The sequence below is a fragment of the Oryctolagus cuniculus genome, chromosome 7, assembly GCF_051225735.1.
Source record: "Oryctolagus cuniculus isolate XC-2025 breed Fujian yellow rabbit chromosome 7, ASM5122573v1, whole genome shotgun sequence".
Taxonomy (NCBI): domain Eukaryota; kingdom Metazoa; phylum Chordata; class Mammalia; order Lagomorpha; family Leporidae; genus Oryctolagus; species Oryctolagus cuniculus.
This window is the reverse complement of record NC_142873.1, coordinates 109,200,653-109,219,353: the sequence shown is the minus strand read 5'-3', so window position 1 is coordinate 109,219,353 and position 18,701 is coordinate 109,200,653. Positions and strand designations below refer to the sequence as shown.

Below are 18,701 nucleotides of genomic sequence, written 5' to 3'. Positions count from 1 at the left end.
AGGGCTAGTCACTGGAAGAGATAAAATGTGAAGACAGGAGTTTCAAGTCTAAATTAAGCTCTTGCTCTTGTTGACCCCCTGGGCCAGGCACACAACTAGATAAGATTCCACTTGATCAGTTTGTGCATGATAGTAACCACAGGCATCTCGCTGGCTTCTGACAAACCTTTGAGAGGCCTGTGTAGCAGTCACAGCTCTGAATGACGCAGCCCTGGCCCTGTGAGGGACATGGGAAGCTTGGCCCAAGCAGTTAACAGTGCTCCATCCTCCTTGGTCAAAGGAACAAACGTAAAATACACTGGCCTGAGGTTTCCCAGAGACTTGGCGAAGTCAACATTGTTTTCCTAGTTTCTGGATCATTTCTGAAGTGTGCCTTGCAAAATCTCCCAGTGTCAAGCTTTCTCCAGCATAGAAGGCTTAGCCTGTAGCCTTACAAAGCTCACGGGTACTTTGGAGCCAGACTGGAAGCAGGAATGGTGCGAATACTTGACTGGGTTGGAGGGGCAAGAAAAAGAAACAACGAAAACAAATGCTAACTTTTTTTTTTCTTACTCTCCTAAGAGATTTGGCTCCGATCAAATTCGAGTTATTCAGTTGTTTGTTTTGGTTCTTACTGAGTGCCTTTCCTGGAAAAAGCACAAAGGACTTTGTAGACCTTAAAGAAAATTCCTGAATGTAAACAGTCAATCTCTAAAACTCCTTTGAAAGGTGGCTCACACATAAATCTTACACGCACCTATAAAATCCTAAAAGGAAGGGACACACATGAGCTGCACCCAAGCAAAATCAGGATATTGGGAAGCGCAGATGAACACAGCCTACAGCTGGTCTGCCCTCACGGTTTCTTATTTCTCCCAGGCCAATTCAAAGGCAGGGACCCCAGGGTTCTTATTTATCCAAATGAATGCGCCCTTCGGGGGTTTAAACTATCTGTTTCCATCTCTCTTCACTGGCTGAGCTGCTAAAATTCCCCTGAGTGTTTGGATTAAGAAGAAGAGGCTCCTCTGGGAGATTAGAAACCGATACCCTTCCGGGAGGACAAAAGGCGGCCGCAGACAGACTGGCGGACCAGGCCTGGCTCAGGTCCCCAGAGAGGCAGGACCTTGCTGGTGCTTTTGATGAGGCCTAAGTTTCCTTCCGACGAGCAGGGAAGGAGGAGGCCCAGGGGAGCAGGGAGGCATCCAAGCGCTGAGCCGTGTGGTCTTGGTCGGGCGATGGAGGCTCCTTAGGCTGTGCCTCGGCCATCAGGCTTTGGTCCTTTCGTTTCCTCAGCCGTTCAGGGAAAGGAGCAGGCTGCGCCCACATAAAGGACCGTGTGTTATTTCTCTTTTATTTCATTCAGCCAAAGATTTAGATGGCCTGAACGAGGCAGGATTTTTCTCTCTTGCCCTTCGCTGTGCACAGTTGGAATGGGTTGGGTGTTTTGTCTAAGTAGTGCAGAAAATGCCCCATCTCAGAGGGGCCTAAAACTCTCAGGGCCCCTCTGTCTGATTTTTTCTCCTTTGCTTCTCCTTCCTTCCCCTGCCTCTGCCTCCTCAAACCTTCATAACTCTGAAAAACAGCATTTGTTAGGCATGCTTGGGGGTGGGGGGCAGGGGAGGATCGCCCTGCAGGTGCAGCTGGGGCCTCCTGGGGGCTCAGCACGCAGAGAAGTTAAGGGGTTAGAGGAGCAAGGGAGCACAGAGGCAGGCAGGGGCAGGAGGTGCAGTCAAAGCCTGAATGGCCCCCATGGGTCCAGCTCTAGCAGCCCCGGGCTGATCGAGGGGGCCTTTGGGCAAAGTTGGAGGAACCAGGTTTTGCCTAGCTTTCTGAAGCTAGTGGCTAAATTTTATTTCTCAGTTTACATTGCCAGCTTCTCTGTTTCTTCACCTCCAGGCAATTCATCTCTTTTCTCCTTTCCAGCCAAAATAGTTGCTGAATGTACTGAAACTTGATGATGTTCTCTGGGCCTGAACCTTTCACCAGCAACGGGCTTCCATCTAGAAGGCCCTTCTGTGTGTGCTCTGGCTACATATACATATACATATACATATACATATACATATACATATACATTTACTTGAAAGAGCGATCTCCCATCTGCTGATGCATTCTGCAGTAGAAGGCTGGACCAGGTCAAAGCCAGGAGTCCCAAACTCCATCCAGGTCTTCCACATAAGTGGCAGGAACCCAACTACTTTAGCCATCACCTCTGCCTCCCAGGGTATACTTCAGTAGAAAGTAGGAGGGGCTGGCATTGTCGCACAGCAGGTTAAACTGCCACTTGTGACACCAGCATCCCATGTGGGCACTACTTCGAGTCCTAGCTGCTCAGCTTTTAATCCTGCTCCCTGCTAACGTGCCTGGAAAAGCAGCGGGACATGGCCCAAGTCTTTTGGCCCCTGCACCCACATGGGAAACCTGGATGCAGCTCTGGATCTAGCTTCAGCCTGGCCTCGCCCTAGTCATCATAGTCATTTGGGGAGTAGACCAGCAGATAGATCTCCTTCTCTGTCTCTGTCTCTGTCTCTGTCTCTATCTATCTATCTCTCTTTCTGTAACTCTGCCTTTCAGATAAATAAACAAAGTGTTAAAAAAAAATAAACATAGAAAGCTAGAATGGAGAGTGGAACCAAGACTCAAATCCAAGCACTCAGAAATGGGATGCAGATGTCCCAAGTGGTAGCTTAACTATCGAGTCAAATTCCTGCCCCTGGTCACCTATTTTAAACCTCTGTTCTTATCGGATGTCACCACAGTTCCCGCTGAAGCATCCTCAGTGAGATTTCCACTTACTCCTTAAAGCTATTGTCTTCCAAGGCTCGGAGCATCCCCTCCTGGGGGTGGCCAGTGCTGTGATTTAGTCTGGTGACCTTGTCCAGGTCTTCATCCTCTTTACTCCCTCTGGAACCGAACCACCAACTTGAAATACTTTCCCCTCCCCGTGGCTTTCCTCCTTTCTCCCCCTCACTAATGACCCTCACTAGTTCTGATTCCCTAAATGGAGCATGCTTTAATGCTTGTCTGTACTTTTTCCTCTTTCTCTTATGCTGATTTCATTCTCTGCTGTCTCTTTAGCTCTCACTTGAGTACAATGAGTCTCCAGTTTGGAAGGACCAATCTCAAGTTAAGAAGAAATATGTCCATTCTGTCACTCAGAAGCCCATCCTGTCTGGGCCTAACTTACCTTCCCAGCTCATAGCACATCTCTGGGAGCTAGTGTCATCTACTTCCAAGAGATAGGAGTAGAGACTAAGAAGTATCATTACTAATCTTGGCTTCATTGTCTCCTGGCCAGGAGATCTTACACAATAACATAATTAAGTTCTGGTTTCTTTATCTTCTCACCTGTAAAACAAGAATAAGAGTAATACTTAACAGGGATATTTCTGACACTTTGAAATCATGTATGTAGAGCCTCGTAGCACTCAACAGCTAGAAATTACTATTATTTTTGCTACAGTGATGACAAATCTTTTCATGAAGCCAAATGCTGTGCACAGGACAATGTTGCTTGGAAAGGCAGCTGTGGGAACCGGCAGCCCGTAACAGTAACTAGGTTGAGGACAGTGGCAAAAGCAGCCCCGCAAAGATTGTAGAGATAATAGATTACAGACACACAGATTATGGAGGCAGTGCTTCGGATGGCTCTGGTATTCCTCATCTCCTCGTTATTCCTCATCTCATAAATTTCCCTGCTCCATACCCTGTTACCCTGGATGAAGTCCATGAGGGTGGAGAGGGTCTGAGAGTGATGGCTGAGAGGCTGTCTGGGGTATAATCTCAGCTGAAATCTATGTCTATAGAAAATTTACCTCTGGGGACAAGAAGCGTTAGTATGGATGCATTATAAATGGGTACTATGAATGGGCTAGAATACTTCATTAGTGAGATAATGCCGCATCACCACAATAGAATCTTCATAATAACTCTATGAGGTAGCTACTAATTATTCTTTTTTGGGATTTATTTAATTTATTTAAATAGCATAGTGACAGTGAGAGGAGAATCTTCCATCTACTGGTTCAGTTCTCCTCAACCCCCAACAAATGGCCACAACAGCCAGGCCTGGGCCTGTAATTCCACCAGGGTCTCCCTTGTGGGTGGCAGGGACCCAAGCACTTGGGCCATCTTCTGCTGCCTTTCCAGGTGCACTAGCAGAAGCTACATCAGAAGCCGAGCAGCCAGGGCTTGGACCAGCACTCTGCAACCGAATGATGGCATCACAGGCGGCGACTTAAACCATTGAGTCCCAATGCTGGCCCCTAAGGAGGTCCTAATTTGAGCCTGATTTGGGAGCTAAGAAAACAGGCTTGAAGTTAAGAGTGTAGCCAAAATCATATGGCTAACAAATGGAAAGTCTAAAACTGAAACACAGGTCTGCCCAGGTCCAGAGGCCAGGTTCCCTATTTCACTCTCCTGCCTTAATTTTCAGGCTAAAACATATGAGTCCAAATTATGAGAACACAGTGGCTCACGCTGACATTAAAATTACTGGCATGTGTTCTATGGAGCAGCTGGCAGGATAGACCCTCTCCCACTGACCTATAACCACCACACAGTCACCCTGGTCACCACCAGACGTTCAAACTAAGTATCAGAAAGTTAGGTTATAGAGAAGGGAAATACTTCTGAAGTTAAATCACTTGCAGAGAAGTGCAGCTGAGCTGTGAGCAAATGTGGCAACACAGTGGTTGGAACTCCCTCTAGAATTCCATCGTGTAAGCCAGGGGCGCTTGATTCTGCTGTAGTCTTTGAAGATGTCCATAACCTCCCAAAATAAAATGGCTGTGCCCTCTCAGCTTTTAAAATGTAATCCTTTCCATTTATGAGCGGAGTCAATTGTTCCACAGTCCTAACACTATTTACCTAAGTGCCATGGGTGGGGGCGGTGGGGGGGGACATAAGAAAGGAAAATCGAATGGAAGGGGAGAGGGAGTGGGAAAGGGGAGGGTAGTGGGTGGGAGGGACGGTATGTGGGGGAAGCCATTGTAATCCATAAATCGTACTTTGGAAATTTATATTCATTAAATAAAAGTTAAAAAAAAAAAAAAAAAGAAAGGAAAATCGGTCTGGGGGTTGAGCAGATTCGTGTCAATAGCCAAGTGCAGATACTAAGAAAGCTCGCTTTCTGATGCTCTCCAGGGCTCTTGTGCCCAATTCAGGCAAAGCTGCCGTTGATAGGTTTTGTTCATTAACCAGACAACTGAAGAGGCAGCGGAGTATACTGCAGAGGGAAAACCAGACACCAGAGAACTCCTGCCCCTTGAGCCGTCCACTTTTACGCCAGTGGTCCTTGTGCTTTTCAAATGGGGAACACTTTGAGGATCTGTTGAAAACTCTGATGTCTCTTCCCAGAAAAGTGCTCCAACTTTGGTGTCAGATGTAGTTGAATCTGAAGTCTGGCGTCACCCCTTGATAGTCAAGCTGCTTTAGGCAAGTTGCCTGAAGGTCTTGATCTGTAAAATGGGGAAATCCTAGTCTGGGATGAGGATTAGATGAATTGATGCATGAAGTTCTTAGCCAAGCAGCTAAGTCATTAGCAAGGCAGGCTTTGGAGCCTGAGCTGACCACCTACCAGCTGTGGGCCTGCTTAAGTACTCTGTTCCTCGGGTTCACCCCATCTGTAAAATGGGCACTAGGAATAGTTCACAATCTCATGGAGTTATTGTAAGGATGACCAGGGTTCATATGTGCAAAGTATTTACTGCCTAATATGCAAGCATCCTTGTGTCACCAGTATCCCATATCAGTGCCAATTTGAGTTGTGGCTGCTCTGCTTCTGATCCAGCTCCCTGCTAATGCACCTGGGAAAGCAATGGAAGACGGCCCAAGTGCCTAGGTCTCTGCCACTCATGTGGGAGACCCAGAGTTCCTGGCTCCTGGGTTTGGCCTGGCCCAACTCCTGCCATTGTAGCCATTAAGGGAGTGAACCAGTAGATAGAAGATCTGTCTCTCTCTCCAGCTCTCTCTCTCTCTTTGTAATTTTGCCTTTCAAATAAATAAACAAATCTTTTTCACAAAATGCCAGATGATTAGCTGTATGTTAAAAAAAAAAAAAGAGACTGATAAGGTGGCTCAAGCTGCAGAGTTACATTTTAAAACCTTGAGTCTCTAAGACAGTAGCCATGCACAGCATAAATCCAGTAAGTGCCACTCTGCGCTTCTTGTACTTTTCTCCACGTGACATTTGCAGAGCATCCTTCCAAGCACAGTATTATCTTCTCTGCTTGTGTAAATCAGAACCACTCAGCCAGGTTCTTCAGATTCACAGTGGTCATTTATCATGCAGGGAACGGGACCCAGATCACTGAGAAATTGTCTGGTCCATAAAGCCGTGTCCATTTATTCTAACACCTCTCAAAGGGAGGAGCATTGTTATCTTCTGGGAGCTCTCAGAGAATCTCAGATCTACAAAAATAGGAAACTCTGGGGAGTGGGACCTAGTAATCTGTAACAAGACCTCCGGGTGGGTCCAATGGCCAGGCTGATGTAGACTATACTGATCACTACTTGAGATTCAAAAGGAAAATCAGTTTCCAAGGAATACAGATCTCAGAGGAAACTGTGCTTCCAAAGAGCAAAAAGGACATGGTGGTGTTCTCTTACTGCCAAAAGTACTCCCTCTAATTTCCATTAGGGCCCGAGTCTGTCGCATCATTCCCCTGATGGGGTGGGGACCAATACCACGATAGAACCTGCTCTTCTCCAGCAATTCCTTGTGGACAACTAGAATCTGCTTCAAAATCAGCATAAACATTTTGTAAAAGTGCAGCTCGGACACTGGGACCTGAACTTGACTGATAGGGACTTCAGGGCCTAGAGGGGGAGGTTTGGGGTTGGCCGTAAGAAGGTAAACTTAAATCCTTTGGTACATCTTCTGTTAGAGACCCATCTGTCCCAGAGAATAGCTCTGGGCCCAATTCTCTCCACCGTCAAACAAACTCTAGTTTTTATCTTTGTGTCTACTTCGAGTTAGACTCAAAAGTAGAGCAATGGTACCCCATTCAGGTTAGAGGCAGAAAAAAAAATCACACAAATGTTGGAGAGCATCACAAAGTCCTCCCTCATCTCCTATGATACTCACACCTGTAAAGCAAGCAACAGATAGTAGGTTAAGCCTTTTTACCAGGAAGAGCCATTTCAAATGTCACATCACCCGCGGTACAACTTCCCCAAGGTGCAAAGAGACAAAGCACTTGACTCTGCCCTCCTTACCCATCTATAGCTCCCCATTTACTTCCAGTTTTTAAAAAATGCAACCTGTGATTTTGTTATTTTCATATCTAAATGAGAGGCCCGGCCCTCCCCACCTAGGACTCATCAACCTCAGCATCTTAGACAGTGCAGCAGTCCTGGGGTCTGACTCACATCACCACAACAGTCCCGGAGCCCACACGAGTCCCACAGACACTGCTCCTCCTTCATGCTCCTCCCGTGAAGAGTCCACGTCGATTCTGAAACATTGCTCTTCGAAAATCCCTAAGGGAAAGAGGCTCGATCAGATCTTCAAATAATGCACCGACTTCTCCATCAACTTTTATCCCACCTCCCTCCATCAGAAATTATATAATTTTTTAAAACCGCGCTGAGGCAGATGTGTGTTTACTTTGAGAAGTAAAAATGTTAACATTTAAACTGAAAGCCTGTTTCAGCCTTAAGGTACTTAATTGCCTTACAGCATATAATAAACCGAGCCCATCTTGTCATTCAACTAATGGAGGGAGTGATAAAGAGATAGGAGCCCGGGACCCTATTCATTCCAGTTTCCCTTTGTACTTGGTTTACTTTGGCACCATGCCTCCTGTGTATTTTACACTTCTTTACATTTTGTACATCCCTGTATGACAAATACTTGTCAAACAAAAACTAAACAGATTTATAACCCCTTAACTTGAAATGAGCCAAAATTGAACTGCCAAAACTTTATGACTTCATTTTCTTTCATAGTTTTCCACTACATTGGTTCAAACAGACAAACTCCACTTGGGGTCAAGCAGAGGTCATTTCACTTTCATTACTAAAATATAATTTACAGTATGCCAGACCTAAACAAGTGTAGCCTAAAGGGTTTGTTTAATGTAAACCATCTGTTCCTCAACAATACAGCTAATTTCCTGCCGTCACCGTGCAGTCTACTGGCTGCTTCTTTAAGGGTTTTTATGATTTTTTAACTAGTTCAGGATTAGTGTAAAATTTGAAAATGAGTCTGTAGTTAAGACTCATTTGTACCGAGTAACTTGAACATTTTAAAAATGCAAATCACTGTGTAAATTGTTCCCCTGAAACTCAGCTCTGAGCTTTTTTTTTTTTTTTTTTAATTTTTTTTTTTTTTCTGGACAGTTCTGTGCTGCTTGCTGCACAGGTGTTCGGAGGAAAAGTTTTTGTGAAATCTGCCATTTTAGATGCTATCCATGCTTCTTTCCCAGGGAAATGCACATATTTGCTTTTCAGGGGGCTCCAGCAAACTCTTGTTGGAGAACCCCTGGGACTCTGCTGTGCGAGCCTTGGTGAGCTAGGACAAGGCACACTTTGAGCCAGAGTGTACTCTTGCATGGGTGTGCACACACAGAGAGAACATTTACAATTGCACAGAGCGGCCACACCCTGGAGGCTGACCTCGCAGCCCAGCAAGGTGTCAGACCCAGGCCCACCCTCAGAGGGAGAGACATTTTGCACCAAAGCGGGATTGCTGGCCAGCAGGCTTCTCTGGTTTCACACAGAGTGGTGTGGCCCAAAGCAGAAGGCCTTGCAAGTTCTTTTGGCTCTGCTGAACATTCTCAATGCTATCCCTAAGCCTCTGTCTCCACGTGTAAACTGGCAAGCGTAGAGATTCTTCTCCCAAAGGCGAATGCTAGAGAACTAATTTGCTTACTTCAGTGGATGGGAATGCGGCCGGCCTCCAGGCCCCAGGGCCAAATGTGAGGCCAGTGCCAAAGTCCTGTCCCCCCTTCTTCTCCTGTCCCCTCCCCAGAAGCTTGGACTTCTTGCCTCTTTGGCCCCTCTGCTTCCATCCACCCTTCCACCGAGTTCTGACTGCCCCACCGTCACCCACCCCAGCTCCATTCACAAGCAGATAAGCAGGCTACAGGCCACTCACCTCCTCCCCATCCCCAGAGCTCCAAAACAAATTCTGGTGTGTGTATGTGTGTGTTTAAGAATTTTTTTTAATGCCAGCCAACTATCAAACAACAAAGAAAGATTGTGGAGGAAAATTAAACACAATGTTTTTAAACACAGGGGAAATTACGCGTGAGTATTTCAAAATGGTTATGGAAAACTGAAATTAAAAGATGCTTCAGATAAATAAAAATAAAAGATAAGCTTAGTTTGGCATGCAATGATTTGAAATTCATGCATAGTTTCTTATTATATTTTCTATCAACTTTTTAAAGACCCCACATACACGTGGATTTCTATTTTTAGACATACATGATCAAATCATTTATTTATATATTTGAGAGGCAGAGAGAGTGAAGAAAGAGAGAGCTCTTATGTTCTGGTTCATTCTCCAAATGCCTGCAATGACTAGTAGCGAGGTGGCCAAAGCCAGGAGCCAGCAATTCAATCCAGGCCTCCCATATGGGTGGTAGAAACCCAGTGACTTGAACCATTACCACTGCCTCCCAGGGCCTGCGTTAGCAGGAGACTGGAGTCAGGAGGTGGAGACAGGTATGGAACCAGTTTGTGTCTTGTCCTCTGATATTGGACACAGATATCTCGAATGCTAAGTTAAATACTTGCCTCAGCATCAATTTTTTAAAAAATTATTATTTGATATATAGAGTCTCTACCATAAGGTTATTGTGTTAAATAAGTTAATATTTGTTAAGTGTTTAGGCCAGTGGCTGGCACATAGTCAGTGTCCTATAAGTATTAGCGATTATTAATAGAAAACAGCAGCTCCAAGATGCAAACCCAGATTTGTTGGCATCCAAAGCTTGCTTAGTTTGAATTATACCACACTGGGTTATTTCAGTTTCCAGTGGTGGGGGTGGGGGTTGAACCACGGGGGTGTTGAGTTTCCAGCTCATTATATCAGTCTAACATTCCATGGATTTATTTCCTAATTCCTATTTTCCCAAAAGAAATTTAATACTCAGTTCCTTTTTGTTCCCTATCACCAAAACCCTAGGGATTCTGTTTAGGTCAAAAAATAAGTACCTACTATTGCTAATAAAGGGACCGTCACATAAATTGGGTTCTTTAATATCATTAGGAAAAGTTATGATGGAAATGCCCAATCGTACCGTGCAGGAAAAAGTTCCCCTTGGGTTGCCCTTGCTAGCATGAGTAAAGTCATCAGAGTGTTGCAGAAGAAAACAGCAGGGTCAGCTCAGCCTGCCCCCGCTCTCATCACCCACACCTTGCTCTCCCAACGGAACTCCAGTAGCTCCGAGAGGAATCCAGACCCTAGAAAGCCAAAAGGGAAACCGTGCATGGACCTGTAATTGCAAAAGAAATTTCCAGATTCATTCAGATGGAAAAAGTGACCTTATACTCTTATATTTAATTAATGGGGGGGGGGGGCGCGAAGAGACTGGTAACATTCATCTGGTTCAAAAATTGTAAAGTATCAAAAAAAAAAAAAAAAGCAGGAAGTGAGAAGATCTCCACTCTTCCGCGTATTTCTAGTTCCCACCTCCATTTCCCACAGTAACCACTGCTATCTGTTAGCCAAGGATCCTTTCATAGCTTCTTTATGTGTATGCAAAGAAATCTGAATATATTTGTCCTTTTCTCCTCCATTTTTTCACAAAAGCAGCATTAGCATTAGCATAGCATGAACTGGTCTCATGTTTTTTATCCAAGCAAGAGGATTTTGGTGCCCCTTTCCATCTCAATACATAGAAAGCTTTATCTTCTTTTTCTCAACTATAATCCTCCCCCAGTAGCTGTGGGGATTGGTTGCAAATACCGAGATCCAACAATATCCCAGTCCATTATATACAGTGACACAGTGTTTGCATATAACCTATCCACAGCCTCCTGTACACTTTAAATCGTCCCTATGTTACTTATAATCCTTAACACAATGTAAATGCTATACTCGGGGCTGGCGCTACGGCACCCTGGTTAAGCGTTGCCTGCTATGCCAGCATCCCATATGAGTACCGGTTCAAGTTCCCCGGCTCCACTTCTGTTCCAGCTCCCTGCTAATGTGGTTGGGAAGGCAGCAAAAGATGGCTCAAGTACGTGGGTTCCTGCCACCCAATGGGAGACCTGCATGGAGTTCTAGGCCTCCGGCTTCAACCTGGACCAACCCCAGCCATTGTGGCCATTTGAGGAGTGAACCAGCAGATGGAAGTTCTCTCTCTCTCTCTCTCTCTCTTTCTCTTTGTAACTCTGCCTTTCCAATCAATCAATCAATCAATCATTTAAAAATGCTATACTGCATTGTTTAGGACATAAAGACAAGAAAAATGCTCAATCAGATGCAGTGTTTTCCTCAGATAGTCTCAATCCATGATTGAATCCGTGGATGCAGAACCTGTGGGTGCAGGGGGCAGTTGTGCAGACTAGTCTATTTACTAGCTCCACCATAACTTATTTAGCCAGCATTGTCTAGGGGACATGGAGATGAGTTCTAATCTTTTGTTATTACAAAGTACTGTACTGTAATGAATAGGACTAGATCAATAGTTTTTTCATTACTGGAGGTTTAAAGCAATGCATTACTTTTACTTTCCACACAAGTAACTTTCTTATAAAGCTTTTCCAAACATGAACCCTGCAAAACCTGCTTTGATGAACAAATGAGACCAATGTATAATGAGAAATATTCTTTGCATCAAACAATTAATGTTCCCAAAGCCCCTACTCCATTTTATCCCTTTAAGTGGACATTTTGCTGTAAGTTTATTTACATTTATAATTAGGTTAGTTGGCTTTTTGCCCTGGAAAAATATCAGTCTAGAACAGAGCTAATCATCATGAATTCTAAATTAGAGTGTTTGGACAAGAGAAATTTTTGACCTAATTTTCTAAACTGTTGTTTTAAACTGTAGAGAGCTCTGAATTTCGTATGTATTTGAATGTTGTCAGTTTCAATTTGGATACTCAGAATAATGGTCTTATTCTAAAAAAAAGAAATAATGATTTAAATTGTAGAGATTACTTTAAAAATCAGAATTTTAGGGACCAGCATTGTGGCTCAGTGGATTAAGCCTCCGCCTACAGTGCCAGCATCCCATAGAGGCACCAGTTCGAGTCCCACATGGCTGTTCCACTCCCAATCCAGCTCCCTCCTAATGTGCTTGGGAAAGCAGCAGCAGATGACACAAGTACTTGAGCCCCTGCCACCCATGTGGGAGACCTGGATGGAGTTCCAGGCTCCTGGCTTCAGGTCTGGCCTCGCCCCAGACATTGCAAACATTTGGAGAATGAATCAGAGGATGGAAGATCTCTCTCCCTCTGTCTCTCTCCTTGTAACTCTTTCTAATAAATATAGAAATCTTCTGAAAAATAGAAATGAAAAATCATAATTTTAGGTACAAATATATTGCTGGTATGACTTTTTTCCCCTATCAAATTAGCTTAAATATCAGGCAAAATTTAACATGAACTGCAAAAATAGTAAAACCACGTAGCATTACAGGCGTTTATTGCCAAGATCATATGCTACAATGTAAGACTTATTTTCATGATGAGCTAGATGCCTTTTCCTATCTGCTTTAAGGTCAGTCCACTGAGGAAGCCCTAGGGATGTCAATGAGTATAAAGTGCATTGTCTCCCTTTAAGAAACCAAAGTCTGATTGAGAGGACAAAACAGAAGCATGAAAAGAACAGCAATATCAACGTAATAATAGTTTATTTGAAAGTGCCATAGCTCTTAACATGGACCAGGCATGGGCCTGAGTACTTTGCAAATGTTAATGTATTAAATGTTCACAATCACCTATGTGGTAACTACAACTATTGTCAATTATTTTATAGATAAGGGGGTTGAGACACAGGGTGGTAAACATTGAACTCGGGATCACACTGCTAATAAGTGGAGAGGGCAGGATTCCAACTCTGGTAGTCTGGCTGTGGGAGCTGTACGTGTAACCAGCCACCACACTGCCTCTCCTGATGGCACTGAGACCGCAAAGCCAAAGCACTGCTGTGCAGCAGTGGCGGTGTGGTCATGGAATGTACAGCCTGGAACAGGTTCCTTAGGACCTGATTTGATACGTAGAGGTGAACATGTTCTACTCCTTCCCTCCCAGGCTCAAAAAGACAACCGTTTGTTGTGGTTTCTCCGACTTTCAGCACAATGCATATCTTAAGAATGGGAGAGCATTGGAAGAACAAAAGCACTGGGCAAGAATGATTCGGGGGTGGACCTTTGAGGAGACCTAATTAACGAAAGCGATGCTCTCACAGAGCAGAGGAGCCAGGGATGGTGCCAGGGGAGGGGTTAGGGTCATCAGAAGAACTTGGAGTGCCGGGCAAGAATTCGGGCTGTGTGTCCTTCGGTCATGCTTCTCGCACCCTCACAGTCATCAAACATCGCCTGCGTTCCTGCAAAATGCCTGTAGTGACTCAGTGGGTCTAAGGCGGCCCCAAGAGCCTGCATTTGCAGGAAGCTGTGGACCATGCTGATGCTGCTGGTCCCCAGACCACACTTAGAGTAGCAAGACTCTAGGCAACAGCAGGAAACCATTTGGGAGGCTGAGGGTTGGGGCAAGGGATGGGGGAGTGACAGAAAATTGCTTATGCGCCTCCTTTAAGTTGCAGCCAAAAAATGTTAAAGACATATTGACCTGCAATATTTTATTCAGTCTATTTATAGAATCTTTTTCTATATGCTCCACCCCCTGCTTTCAGAGACTGAGAAATCTTGCCTTTAAAAAATGTTTTAACCCACACTTTTCCTATCTTTCACACACAGAGCAAGGCTAAAGAGCTGCCTCTCTCTGCTGTACGTTTTATGGAAGAATTGGGTGAATGTGCCTTTGGGAAAATCTATAAGGGGCATCTCTATCTCCCAGGCATGGACCATGCTCAGCTGGTTGCTATCAAGACCTTGAAAGACTTTAACAACCCCCAGCAATGGGCAGAATTTCAACAAGAAGCCTCCCTGATGGCCGAACTGCACCACCCCAATATCGTGTGCCTCCTGGGGGCTGTCACGCAGGACCAACCCGTGTGCATGCTTTTCGAGTACATGAACCAGGGGGATCTCCATGAGTTCCTCATCATGCGCTCCCCACATTCCGATGTCGGCTGTAGCAGTGACGAAGACGGGACGGTGAAATCCAGCCTGGATCATGGCGATTTTCTGCACATTGCCATTCAGATCGCAGCCGGCATGGAATACCTGTCCAGTCACTTCTTCGTGCACAAGGACCTGGCAGCTCGCAACATCTTAATCGGAGAGCAGCTTCATGTCAAGATTTCAGACCTGGGACTTTCCAGAGAAATCTACTCTGCTGATTACTACAGGGTGCAGAGTAAATCTTTGCTCCCCATTCGCTGGATGCCCCCGGAAGCCATCATGTATGGCAAATTCTCTTCCGATTCCGATATCTGGTCCTTTGGGGTGGTCTTGTGGGAGATTTTCAGTTTTGGACTCCAGCCGTATTATGGGTTCAGTAACCAGGAAGTGATCGAGATGGTGAGAAAACGGCAGCTCTTACCATGCTCCGAGGACTGCCCGCCCAGGATGTACAGCCTCATGACGGAGTGCTGGAATGAGATTCCTTCCAGGAGACCGAGATTTAAAGATATTCACGTCCGCCTCCGCTCCTGGGAGGGGCTCTCTAGTCACACCAGCTCGACAACTCCCTCGGGGGGGAATGCCACCACGCAGACCACCTCCCTCAGCGCCAGCCCAGTGAGTAACCTCAGTAACCCCAGGTACCCCAACTACATGTTCCCAAGCCAGGGGATTGCTCCACAGGGCCAGATTGCGGGTTTCATTGGCCCACCGATACCTCAGAACCAGCGCTTCATCCCCATCAATGGATACCCGATACCTCCGGGATATGCAGCGTTTCCAGCTGCCCACTACCAGCCCCCAGGTCCTCCCAGGGTGATTCAGCACTGCCCGCCTCCCAAGAGCCGGTCTCCGAGCAGCGCCAGTGGGTCCACGAGTACTGGTCATGTGACCAGCCTGCCCTCGTCAGGATCCAATCAGGAAGCAAATATCCCTTTACTACCACACATGTCAATGCCAAATCATCCCGGTGGAATGGGGATCACCGTTTTTGGCAACAAGTCTCAGAAACCCTACAAAATAGACTCCAAGCAACCATCTTTGCTAGGAGACTCCAATATTCATGGACACACCGAATCTATGATTTCTGCAGAACTGTAAAATGCACGACTTTTGTAAATGTGGTATGCAGGACAAACTAGGAGGCCATAGAGAAGATTTATATTCAAATGGTTTTATGAAAGTAAGGTTCTCATTTAGCAGACATTGCAACAGGTATCTTCTGTGAAGTTTAACTGTGTCATACGAAGCAGGACAGCCCCTAGCCAGAAACCACCACCAACAACCACATAGAGGGATGTACACTCCATCAGGGTACCTGATAAGGCACTGGGATTGGAACTTACAGTTTCTGGTAATGAAAACTGCAAGCCAGTGGAGAGGAAAAGAACCTTGTGATTCAATCTCCAACCAAAAAGGAAAGTCAAATGGTGCTTGGTGTATTTGCCTTCAGTGGCCACGACTGGTCTCTCCCCCAAATGTATATACAGTAGCATTTGTCTACCTGCTGTCTTTTCTTCAGGACAGATGTTCAGGAATTGTATTGTTTCAATGTAGACTCTATGCATGTTTGTAATGGAAGCAACGTTCAGAATCAATGAGGCAACTTTAGGCCAAATGGAAATGAGCCATAGACAAGTCTAGCGCCCCCTGGAGCCTTACCTAGGGGAGCTTCTTCAGGAAGGTGCAGGGTGTGCCTCTTTGTGAACTTCCTCCTCTGATCATGACAGCCCGGTCCACATTTTCCCTGTTCACAGAGTGTTTACACAAGTCTTTGAAGTAACACAGGGCATTAGACCCTGAGAAGGCTAGATGTGGATGCTGGAATTGATTGGTGATTGCCAGTTCACTTCGCTGCATTAGGGATGAGGCACCCACGGAAGCACAGGAAAATGGCACCTCACCCTCCAGGAGCACTCATGGGAGCAGTACAAAGTTTCCCCATAGGGACAGCCTCCACAGGAGCTTCCCTGGACCAGTAACATTGAAAACCAGAGGTGTGGCTGCGCACAAGCACACCCTCACCCTGGCAACCCCTGGGTTTACAAGTTGTCCAAGGTGTTGATGCTTGATGCTTATTATCATCAAGGGACACAAGCAAGTAGAAATCCCTATGATGATACCAATAGCTACTAAATTCCAAGTCTCTCTCACTTGTTTTTTTCTGTCTTGGAAATAATTCAGATTTTATTCCAGCCCCAATAAATGTAACACTTTATTCATAAGGTTAGTTGGCATCCAAAGATAATGAATTCTACTTTGCAAAACTTTACAGTATTTCTTTTTAAAAATGTACTGAGTTCTCATTTCAAAGGTTACCAAGAACTGAATTCCTTCAGCTGGTAAAATAGAAGCAACCAGATCATGTTTGCCTGCATTAGAAGGAGGTATCAAATGTGCATCTTCTGGCATTTACCTGCCAACTATCTTTTGCCAAGTTTAGAATTCTTGTGGGTTTCAAGTTCTATTTAGAAAGGAATTTTATATTTGATTTGTCTCTGGTTGAAAAAATAACTCCTTTATTCTAAGAACAATGTCTCAAAGCCTTGTTTTTATTTTAAAGCTATAAAAGTCTCACAAAGAGACTTTCAGGATGTAAAGTAATTCTTGAAAATGATATTTGATGAGGAGAATGTAAGAGAATTAGAAACACGTTGATGTTTCTATTTTTAAAAAATAAAACTAGCATGAGAAATCAAGGAAATATGTTTACCAAAATGTGTTGTAGAAATCTGAATCTTCAGACAACAAACATGAACTTATAGGTACTGTGAACTCAAGGAATTGGGTGCATCCAGACTTACTGGGAGATAAATTAAGACATACTTTTGTGGCCTAAATAAGCTGACTCAGAAGTGACATTTCTTAACTTTAGGTAGAGGAGAATATTTGTATCCTTTTGTTGCTATGCAACTGTTTAATGTTGAAGCTTCAAACCACAATTTTGTATATCATATGACAATCAATTGTTTTCCAAGAATATTTATTATTTTAAATAAACACAATTTCAGTGAATCTGAGTTTTTCCAGGAGTCCCTTAAAGGGAAATTAGCATTCCATGAGCCAGTAAAATACGCTGGAAAAACATTATTACGGTTAAGAAATAAATCCAAGTTAGTTTTTTATAAAGAACTATATAGCATTTATTTTAAACATTTTATAATAATGGAAATCATTAGAGTGAGGAAACTAAATTTTGAAACCACTTGTAATAATGTGTTTTATAATAGCACTGTGATACTACACGACACAGTTCCTTTTGTATTAAAATAGTATTTTTTCACAACCTGAAAAATATCTTTTGCTTTGCTGACAATGTTTTGTAAGATGACTTTATTTTCAGATTTTTTTTCTTTGCACAAAACTATGTTTATGGTTTGTATCACAGAAGTGAAAATATATCTCTGCATTTTTATATCTGGCCTGTTTCCCTGTTTTCTTTGTTTTTAACTCAAAATAGATTTTCTTCAAATATATAATAGCAACATTCAGATATCTCACTCTACCATATCTTTCCTATTTTCACTGCATGCATTTAATCGCTGTATTACTTAATGTTTGATTTGTTATTATGGTGGGCATTTCAAATAGACAAGCATGGAATTGTAATGACAAAAAGGCTATCTTATACTGAGGATATATTGCATTTGTACTTCACACACCAGAGATGATATTAAACACTGATTATTGTATGCTGCTGTTTATTAAAAATGTTTACTATACAATCTTTCCTGAATACAGCTATCCTAGAGAGATGTGCGAATTTTAAACTTGGTTCTCCTAATGATGACATTTCCTAGAAAGAGAAATCACAATTCCTACTTGCCGTCACTTCTGTGGAATTATTTTCTCCAAGTAGGCTTTTGAAATTGACTTGGACATTTGTTTTGCTGGCAACCACAGGTGGAGAGGCAACCCCAGTGATTTCATAACCCAGTACCATTCAACACCTAGATATGAAAGTTTTGAATTTTTAAAATCAAAATAATATATTGAATTATCACAACCAAGGAGATGCAAAACGTGCATTTTCAGAGTAGAGTTTCCTTCTTTTCTGCCTTGATGTTCCCATACATATTTAGACATCACAATTCCAGTCTTAGGTCTCTAAAGAAGAAAAGGCTGCATACATCTTATCATGTCCAACTTAGATGCCAACCATATTGATAAAATAAAAGAAACGTGGCCATGTAATTGTCACAGCTTATCTTTATGACCTTATTTGCCCCAAAGAAAAAGTTCCCCATCTGGCGATTAATACACACTGTCAAGGAAAATGAGTGTCATTATGAAAGTTCAAAGAACTTGTCCATTTCTGCTGTTTAGTACAGAAGAGAGTACAATGAAACCTTCAGGGCCTGATCCATCTGTTTTAGGTACGGCTCTTGTCACCACTTCAGCGATCAAACTCAATAAAGCAATCCCTTCCCATGGCAGTGAGATCCGCGTCAGGTTGGGTTTGTGTCTCACTTGAATCCCCCCTTCTATCTGCCCTTCACACCCATTTCCCTCTCATGT

The 18,701-nt window shown here is 43.9% G+C and overlaps 1 protein-coding gene across 3 annotated transcripts in view; it reads left to right on the top strand.

Moving 5' to 3' along the window:
- The window catches only part of ROR1 (ROR family WNT receptor 1), a 420,372-nt gene extending 402,497 nt beyond the window's left edge, over positions 1-17,875 (top strand). For all 3 annotated transcript variants that reach the window (XM_008265125.5, XM_089300521.1, XM_089300522.1), the window contains exon 9: positions 13,857-17,875. In XM_008265125.5, coding sequence (XP_008263347.3) covers positions 13,857-15,284 — 1,428 coding nt within the window. In that variant the 3' untranslated portion in view covers positions 15,285-17,875. The remainder of the gene's footprint in view (positions 1-13,856) is intronic.
- The last annotated feature ends 826 nt before the right edge of the window (positions 17,876-18,701 follow it).